At 39.0% G+C, this 10,447-nt stretch overlaps 1 protein-coding gene across 3 annotated transcripts in view; it reads right to left on the bottom strand.

Annotated features, from left to right (window-relative positions):
• Nucleotides 1–10,447, bottom strand: part of TNPO1 (transportin 1) — a 69,448-nt gene that overhangs the window by 41,716 nt on the left and 17,285 nt on the right. For all 3 annotated transcript variants that reach the window (XR_004500397.1, XM_015653297.2, XM_015653298.3), the window contains exon 4: nt 7,952–8,027. Coding sequence is in view for 2 of the 3 variants with exons in the window: in XM_015653297.2 (XP_015508783.1) it covers nt 7,952–8,027 (76 nt within the window). In the remaining variant the exon portion in view is untranslated. The remainder of the gene's footprint in view (nt 1–7,951; nt 8,028–10,447) is intronic.

Consider the following 10,447-nt stretch of genomic DNA (forward strand, 5'->3'; position numbering starts at 1 on the left):
CTGACAGATAGTGGTAAGACAAGGGAGAAGATTTTTTTAAACTAAAAGAGGAGAGATTTAATTAGACATTAGGAAGGAATTTTTTACTCAGAGGATGGTGAGGCACAAGAACAGGTTGCCCAGAGAAGTAGTGGATGCTTCATCCCTGAAATTACTCAAGAGTCAGACAGGGCCCTGAGTAATCCAATATAGTGGATGGCATCTCTGCCCATGGCAGGGGAGTTGGAACTAAACTTTACTGTCTCTTTAAACCCAAACCACTCTATCATTCTTTGATGATTATGTAATTCTGTCATGGCACAGTTGCTCCTCAACGCCTGTTGAAAGCAGAAGACCTGAGCTTCATGGGGGTTCTGAAGAGTGCATATTATGTTATTATAGAAGGAGAAGAAAGGGGTTTAAAATACTTTGCAAAAGCAGTAGTAATGCTTAGCCTATTACTGGTATTAGCATGAAACTGTGCAGTCAAGATGTGCCTTTCCTATGGACAGTAAAGATGCTCAGCTCTGGAGCTGGTAAAACATACTGTAGATATTATTACTTGTAGTATGGAAGTATTTGGATTTTTGTCTTCTAGATTCCACTCTCTTGTGACATTAAAGGAAAGATGTTTTAATTTGTACATGAGCAGTGGTAATGGGAATTCCTTTATTTAAACAGATTTGGCTTTATAAAAATGGTTTGCTATCCAATTACATCTGTCCCAGCACTGCAAGATAACATACATGCTGAAAAGCTTTATCATCCTAATGACCCACAGTAAGTATGCTTTCTGAAAATCTAGAAAGAAGTGGTGAAATTGCTTCCTAGGAGCCTAAATCAGACACCAGCATACAGCCTTCCAAATAGGAGGCATTTCTGAACTGCACTGAATCAAATACAGCCGTGTCAACAGAACCCCTTCAGAAATACTGGCAACACTTTTGCTTTCTGTAGGAAAACACCCCATAGGAGTGCTTGATACTGGCTAGGTTTGATGTAAAAAAACAATCGAACATCACTATGAGAGGTGGCTTTTTAAAAAAGCATAAAAAGAAATACCCATTGCAGCAGACTACATTCAGCTTGTAAAGAAACATTAAGGAAAGGCTTGAAACAGCTGATTAAATCTCTCCACTTTACACCTATAGATTTATTTAAAGGCTGAAACAGATCTTATACTAAAACGAATCAAACCCAGCTCTTATACTACTTAAAACTACTTGAACTTCAGACAATGACATAGCAATTCTTTACTTGTATGGGCTTTAGAGACAAGGAAAGAAGTAACAATGGAGACTTCATACTCTTGATTCTGGATGTTGATAATAAGGAATTCCAGGAAAGTGTTCCTGAAGCATTTAATCACCTAACAAATCCACAATTTAATAAGATTTATTTCAAGACTTTAAATAAAGAAATAATCTGTTAGGAGAAGACTTTCCTTAAACCTGCACTACCAAATCCCCAAAGAAGCATGGAAAGGAATAATTAACGAGCATATTGGGGAAAGCCATGGAATTTTTACTAACCTTACAAAATTAATTATCTCACAATACGTATACTTAGTAAGTCTGCTGATAATGCTAAATTGGGAGGAGCTGCTGACTTCTTCAAAGGCAGAGAAGCCCTGCAGAGAGACCTTAGTGAATTGGAGGGCTGGACAATCACCAACTGTATGATGTTCTAATGAGTGCTGAATTCTGCACTGGGGATGGGGCAGCCCTGGATGTGCAGACAGGCTGGGGAATGAGATGCTGGAAAGCAGTGTCACAGAGAGGAACCTGGGGGTCCTCGTTTGGGGCAAGCTGAACACAAGTCAGCAGTGCCCTGCCAGCCAGGAGGGCCACCCATGTCCTGGGGACATCAGGCATAGCATCAGCCAGGCAAGGGAGGGGATTGTCCTGTTCTGCTCTGCTCTGGGGCAGCCTCACCTCCAGTGCTGGGGACAGCTCTGGGTGCCACAATAGCCTAATGTAAAGCTATAGAGTGCCCAAAGGAGGGCCACAAGGATGGTGAAGGGCCTCAAGGGGAAGCCGTGTGAGGAGCAGCTGAGGTCACATAGTCAGTTCAGCCCGGAGGACACTGAGGGAAGACCTCATTGCTGTTACAGCCTCCTTGTGAGGGGAAGAGCAGGGGCAGGCACTGATTTCTTCTGTGGTGACAGTGACAGCACCTGAGGGAATGGCCTGAAGTTGTGTCAGGGGAGGTTTAGGCTGGATATCTGGAAAAGGTTCTTCACCCAGATGGTGGCTGAGCACTGGTAGAGGCTCACCAGAGAAGCAGTCACAGCACTGAGCCTGACAGAGTTTAAGAAGTATTTGGACAGCGCTCTCAGGCATATGGCGTGATTTTTGGGGATATCCGGTGCAGAGCCAGGAGCTGGACTCAATGAACTTTGGGAATGAGTCCCTTCCCACTCTGGATATTCTAGAATTCTACTCTTTCCCTTAAGATATTTAGGCAACTCAATTATTAGATTTATGCACTGGTTAGTAAAACTCAGTCTTTTTGTAATTCTTCTTGTATCTGCACTTCAGAGAAGAAAATGCTTTGCTGTTGTTAAGTAGGACACTATGTAGGGTATGCAGATGCAGCATTTTAAACTGTAAAGGCATATTTCTGAATGGTAATGCAATCAGCTTCACTGCTTGACAACTATTTTTGTATATTTATTAATGATACGGAGAATGACTGTACTGGGGAAAAGTGGTAGGGGAGCTTTCGTTTTAAAAATTAAAGCTCCTGAATCACTTATCTGGATTAATCCTTCTCATCAAAGATGTCTTCTTGAAATGGGTATCTGGCAAATTGACACATAATCTCACATCATGGTCTTTTTCTTGCTCAGCTTCAATTATCTTTCAACACCAACACTGGGATCAAGAAAGATCCTAACGGAATGGATTCATCAAAACTGCTCTCTGGATCAAGTCTAAATTTCAAGACTCATCTTGAAAGCATTCACATCAAACCCATGTGATCACTTTGAATTCCAGTATTATCTTATAAAAAGCTGTTTCGAATTATATGTGCAAAACTAGATTATTAGCAGTTATGATTAGTTAGATTAGTTATGATTACCAGAACATAAACTACCACCTGTGAAAAGCTTGGTAGAAACAAAAACTTGGTAGAGGGAGGGAAAGAAGGGAGTAGAGTGAGGACAGGACCAGTCTCCATGGTAATGTTCCAGATCAAAGTAAAGTACTCTGAATGGCTAGGTCATCACATGAACAAGACCAAGAACTACAGAGACCATGCTCTTCTCCCTTCAACTGGTCTATAAAAATCCAAAGTATTTTGGAAATAAGCTCAAAAGGCCATCCTTAAAACCTGTGACAAAAACAGTACTAAAGTAGTGCTCCCAGTTTCAGCTCATTCACCTTCAGAATAAATGATCATTTTAAGGACTCTGATACTTGACTGCAATAGCCTTAACACCACTGACTGCGACCAATTAATACACTGAGATAACAGTTTGTGGAGAATTAACAGTGGAGTTCCCATGTTTGTATAGGGTGAAGAGTCTATCACTGAAACACCTTCACAAGATCACAATTGTGTAACTACAACAGACTAGACAACTACAGTTATACAAGCCAGCAGAAAGTATCAGGACCATTATGCATTTCTCTCAATATTTTGCCATTAACATAAGGACCTGCTGAGAGCCCAGTAGACAAGAGGGGGAAATGAACATAGAACTTTACAGAAATGATGAAAAACTAACCATGTCCCATCTGGGGCCATGGACATCATCCTTCAATAATTTAGTGCAACTACATCCAACTCCAATTCACAAATTTCAGGATGCTGTTTGGAATAAAGTGTGGCGTAATTCTGCACTGAAACTAAGCAGAAAACACCAGAAAAACTGATGAAGTTGTCCTACAATAGGACACTGCAAATTAGGAAGGGTGCTATTTCTGTCTGCCTATTTTAGAGTAGAGGGAGAAAGAAATATCTTATAAACATTGATTTAAAGAAGGCATAAACAAAGAAAGTTTTCATACAGGCAACTTTGGAAATTTCACCACTACAGTCAACAAGGTCTGAAACAAACTCAGCACTTCTGCTTGCAGTATGAATTGCCCATATTATGACATCTGGAGGTTCTGACCTGCCTCAGGCTTCATACAACTTGGAAAACTGCCTCAATACACCTTAACCAAAGAAGAATGGGTCTCAGCAAGACAGTGAAGAGGTTGAAATTAGGAAAATACATACTTTCATTCAAAGAAACATACTTGGACTAGGGATGCAATAATGCAAACAAGGAAAGGGGGATATTTAGATATATGACTTGGATCAAAGAAGGGAAGATGCAGTTAAATGAAAAAAGCAACAACAGAAGCAGAACTGATGCTTCCATATAGCACTAGACAGTTTCAGTCGACCACACAAAATCCAGAAAATTATCTGAGAAGCAGAAGCAATATGCATACAACAGCCCAGAAACAAATTATTACCAGAATACAGAAGACTACAGGATTCTGAGCTCACCTCAGGGAACACTGGAAAAACAAAACCACAAACCCAACACCAAGGACAGAGCAGTGTGACTACATTATCTGTGACGTTTACCTTCCAATTCAAGAAGGAGCAACTACACTAACAGTGCCTACAAGTAATATTTTTATTTACAGATAAATAAGTAAAACAACTCTTTTTTCATTCAGACTACTTTTCAGTTAGTCTGGACTCCATCTTACCTACCTAAGGAAGATATCTAAGCACCATATTTCATGGGAAGTACACACTAGAGATCTGTATCTTAAACTTTAACAGCTTAGGATCTTACTTTATTTCATCAGCCTGCCTACTGTCTAACTGAATGCTGTTACCTTAACAAGTTTTATATTGTGATATTTTTAACATGGGGGTATTTTAACATGGGGTATTTTTTTAACATCTCTGTTTCATCCAGATTCCCAACTCTATCTTTACAAATGCACATTGATTTTAAAATACACAAAACGAACAAATGCTCAACAAACAAAAAACCCAACAAAAACCCCACAAACAAAAACAACGCGAACAAGAAAAAAACCCAACAACCAAACCCAAAAAACCAAGAAAGAAATTAAGTACTTAAACCTTGGGCATATACATGCTGTAGCAGTTAAGTAGGCCAGATATATTTTCACTGATGAAAAGGCAGCAGGGCATTCCTGCTTCCAGAAAGACAAAAGCTTAACAAGCTTTGACAGGGACCAGAAAAATTTAAAAACCAGGAAAACCCCTACTTACATGTAGGCTTGTCACAATAGGTCTTAAACCAGTAAGTCACAGGTACTCACAAACAGAAGCCTGACAGAACTCAGATTAGAGGAAAAGAACGTTCATCAGTTCAGTTGAATTTGTTCAACTGAATAATAATGGTGCTAAAATGAAGCAAATTTCCTACACATAAGGTTTACTTAAGTATCTTAAAGGCAGGGTTCAGGGAAATCCAGTTTTGTAAATGAAAGATTGTGGTTGCAAAAGAAGTTTTCTTGCAAAGTTAATTGTCCACAGAGGTGTAAGACTCAGGTCAAAGGTAAGTTGGTGCAATCTTCACTGCAGTAGACACACATTCACACACATTTCAACCAACAAAATGACAGCATTCCCACATTCAGGAGCTGTCACCTAAATGTATCCTTAAGCACCATTTTCTCAGCAGAAGTTTCAACAGTAGCAAAAACTGAATCAAAGTCCAGTTCCATCTGCTACCAAGCAGAGATCTTTTTCTCCCAGACTATGAAAACAACTTAATTTTTATTGAATAAGCTGTCAGAGATGTATATAAGCCTATTTTCATTGCTCCTTCTGCTGGAATAGTATGGACACAATAAAAAAAAAACTTGTAATAGAATGAATATCTCTGCTTCAGTCTGTGGCAAAGCCATAAAGACAGACAGCCAACAGAACCCACTTCAGGAGGCACAAAAACCAGAATGCTTTCTGAGTCCTGGTGAAAACAGGTATCTACAGGATAAACAGGATGAGTCTACCCAAGTATTGTAGCTGTTGACCAGCAGTTCTAACAGTCTCATTACCATACTTGAGCAGGAGGGAAGGTGAAGGGCTGTTGGTTGGATTCAAAGGAAACCAAATCAACAGTCTTCTGCCATTCTTCATGAGTCCTACCAAAGCAAGGCAACAGAATTTGAATGTTTAGAATTTAGAATTCAGCAAACATTACGAAAAATACCAAGACCAGACTTGGTTACGGTATCTTCGATATTTTGCACATTTCCAGAAATACAAAGTTAAAAAACAGGTGCTTTGGACAAAAGGTTATGACCCTAAAATGTCATAATTCAGGACAAGAGATACCAAAGTAAGAGATGCTTTCCAACAGTCTCACAAAAGACCTGATGTATTTTGAGAGGTATCAATGCAATCTAATCCAAAACACCTCTCCCTGGAAGTTAGTGTACTACTTCTTCCCAACCTGCTTGGCTCCTCAGTCTGCCAGAATACACCTTTTCCCCCCTCACATAAAACAGCTATACAAAACCATTTTATAACAGCTAGCATATCCTAACCTTCATCCAATTCTAGAGGTTGATGTGATTAAACATAAGGAAGGGAAAAGATGACTACTGAATAATTGAAAGAATTCTGTTAGGAAGATAGATCTTAACACACCACTAAAAGCCAAACATCTTTGAAAATCTACAACCTCATGCTCAAATGGTGAATGAAGAAAGTGAAATTAGGATGATGTGTGTCAGAAAATTCACAGACAGAAAAAAATAAGTGAAACTTCCTTCTTGTCACATCCTTTGCACAAACTCCATATCCCACTACTGGAATTGCTTTGAATTTTTCTGGTAATGGTATAAAGGATATGATATCTACATTGGCACCTTATTCAAAGATTCGGTATCCTGGCTGACTCAAGTCTTGAAAATGCTCTCAAGACTTAAGGTACTGCCCCCAAGATTTTACAGATTATTAGGTGACTTCCTACTGCAAACACAGAGAATCACTTAGATAAATACTCTAGCCTTCAAACAGGAAAACATACGTTCATACTCCTCTCTGTTTCCCTCCTCCTAAAATAAGCTGATTAAACCAAAACAGTACTTAAAATGTAGACAAACATTCTTGACAATTCTTTGAATGTTACAGGGCCACACATAATTAAAATCTAATTCAAAGGGAAAAAGCAAGTATTCACAAAGACATGAAACACCAAATGGCAGAAAAAGCACTAGTAGCAGAACACTAAAGAAAAAAAACCTAGAAAATGACCCGAACAACCAAATACGATTACAAACAAATGTAAAGAAACAGATGTGCTAAAGCAGACCTTGAAACAAATTTCCTTTCTCTACCAATGACATCTCAAAACAATAGCTATAGTATACTGAAAAGAAAATCTTTCACACACCCTGATCACAAAGGAATTGGCTGAATTTACCAACTGGTAGAGGCTATACACAATGCCATATATAGTCTGTATGGTAATGTCCATAGCAATTAAACAACATGATTGATTTCTAACTGTATTTTACTACAATTAAATTTTCAGAATGAAGATTATGACAGACATCTTTGGACAACTCTAAATACATAGTCTTCAAAGTATTTAGCAGTCTCATTACTATGAAGATAATTATCATAACTGAAATTAGCAGTATGTTTTATAATGTATATAGTCATGATTCATCACAGTTATTCCACAACTTTACTGCAGTCCAATAGAGGCATGATGTGCTAACATTTCTCAGAAGATTTCACTGGCCATTTAGAAGGGATTCCATTCTAAGATTGATACTACAAATATGAATAAGTTACCAGATTTTTTTCCCCACAAAAACCACTGAGTGCATAAGTGAATTTTACATGACTATGGACAGCTCAACCAGCCAGCAAACTGACTACAATCAGCTTTCTATTTCTTTGAAGCTAAATAATACTTTTCTTTTAAAGGCCAAAAAAATAAAATAAAACAATTACTATCTCAAGAACTTACCTTCAGACTTCAACTTCGTAAGAACGAAAATCAGGTAGTTGTTGAAATCTGGATACTGATTGAGTTGTTCTAGTTTCTGAAGAGAGAAACTGTTAAGGAAAGTTGAATCTTTACATACAACATTTATAGCTTTCTGGATACAAAGATTGCTGTATTTGTTATGTACTGCTACATCACTTCAATCAGCTGTTACTATAAGCTCAGGATATACAGAGTATGAACAACCCAAAAACAGTTTTTGTAATTTTCTTACTGAAACAATATCTTTAAGTTATGGGTAAAGTCTAAAAATAATCCATGGACAGACATAAAAATTACCAGATCCTCAAAAATATCTGTAAAGCTGTATCACTGCAACAGGCAGCCGTACATTACCATCTGTGTAGTCAAATGGATCAAAAAGTAACAGAAAGGAAAAGAAAGAACAGAAAGAGCAGTATTTAACAGAAACTTAATGACAAAACACTTAATTGGTCTTAGAAGTGAAGACTAGGTCTTAGATGACTTTTCATAACTTCTTCATACACTTAACTATTTCTTTTTTATTCAACAAAATACACAATAAATTAATTTGAAAAACATCTGAAACCATACCAATTTATAATTTTACTAACTAAGGCTTTTAGCTAACCTGTACCTCCCACTTCATTATATTTGACATCTAAAAACCCAAGTGTGCTAAAATAAAGAAGCAGCATTACAAAATATACACACAGCTTTTTTGATTTTTTTTCCCGGAAATTATGGACTAAGTACTTTAAATTTTAAATCATTAACCACAACTCTGCTTGGACATACTATTAAATAGCATCCTAGAATACAACAGACATCACAATTTTTTTGTGTGTGTGTGTGTGCAAACAGTCTCAAAGGACATGCATCATTTTTTTAGGACACGGCCTGTCAATTGCATTAGATAATTTTCCCAAATGTATAATACACTGCTAAAACCATTCCATTTCTCTAACCTTTACAAGACAGCATATGAGCACCTACTGTAAAGCACAGGTATCGACACAGCAAGGAGTTTTCACTATCACTTAAAAAGAATTTCAAGCATCAGTTGAAGGTACTTTTTTGTTCACTCAAGTTCTATACATCATCAAGATAGACAGCATCACATATACTGCTCATCCTATATATATGATGCTATAGCTCAATAAGCAAACCAGATGTAATTAAATTATTTGAAGCAAAGCTTTAAAATGTAATTTACACTAAAGCTACACTGTAAACACTGTTCCTATAAACATTTTGATATTTTAAATACTAAAGAGCAGCGGTTTAAGCTTGGGGTATTATCAGAACACTACTTCTTTAGACTCTTCTGTTTAGGATTTTTCAAAGTAAGCAATCATATTTTAAAAATATTAAACACAGCTGAAAGAACAAGATGATCAAGATGAAATCGATTTTCACCATTCAGACAGAAGAAGCCTTCCTGAAATTCCCTGCATTTGCTACAAAAGTCCGTAAGTGGACCAAATTTGGCTTAAACACTTAATATAAATATATACAGACACGCATATGTTCTTACCCACTTAAACAAATTATGTTGCTTTCTGTGGAGACCTTCAAGAAAATGCCTTAAATAAAAAGAGATCCAAATAACAAATTCATATCCTTCATAGAATTTCAGCACTTCTATAAATTTCAAAGCACTTATGGCTAGCTAAAGGAGCAGGACACAGTAGATCAGTTCTTTATTTTTTAAGGCCTATGCTTCTACTAATCTTGATTTAAAGTTTTGCGTTCACAATCCTTGCTTCTTAAAATCTTGCTATTCTTTACTTCTACAATGAAGAGTGAGTGGGGGGGGCGGGGGGAAGGGAGGAGGAGGGGCAAGGCTAAAAAACCATCGATCCACATCAACACTAAATGTACTGCAAAGCGCTACAAGAAAGCACATAATATAGAGCTACCCTTTTTCGTGAATTCTAACGAGCCGAGTTTCAGGATCAGGCTTCCAGGCAAATAAAAACATCCTCATCACGTATACCAAAATGCGCAGTGTCAGAGCCAGCAGGCCCACGAGGGCGCGCAGGCAGCGGCTCTGCCAGCGGCACTACCCCCACCAGCTACGGTTTTCACCTCGAATTCCGTTGCCAGATTACTTCCAGAGCCTCCTCCTTGCCCCCCTCAGCCGTGGGGACGGCGGGCACACCACGCGGGGCACCCGTGGCCCCCTCGGCGGGACCCGCCGGGCCGAGGGCCCCGTTCCCGCCTGACCGCCCTGGGGGCTGGGCGGGGGAACCCGAAAGAGCGGCGGATATCGGCGGAGACGCGCCAGAGAGCAGGCTTTTAAAATAAATAAATAAATTGAAAAATAATAAAAGCCCCCCACGGCCAAACCCAACGCAGCCCTTGTCTCTGGGCTTGCAACAGGTGCCCAGTGCCCGCCGGGTAAAGGCGGCCCCGCGGCCCACAGGCCGCCCCGGCGGTTCAAACGCCGCGCCACGGCCTCCCGCTCCGGCCAGGGCTCGGCCCCCCGCGTTG

Source organism: Parus major, chromosome Z (assembly GCF_001522545.3).
Source record: "Parus major isolate Abel chromosome Z, Parus_major1.1, whole genome shotgun sequence".
Lineage (NCBI taxonomy): Eukaryota > Metazoa > Chordata > Aves > Passeriformes > Paridae > Parus > Parus major.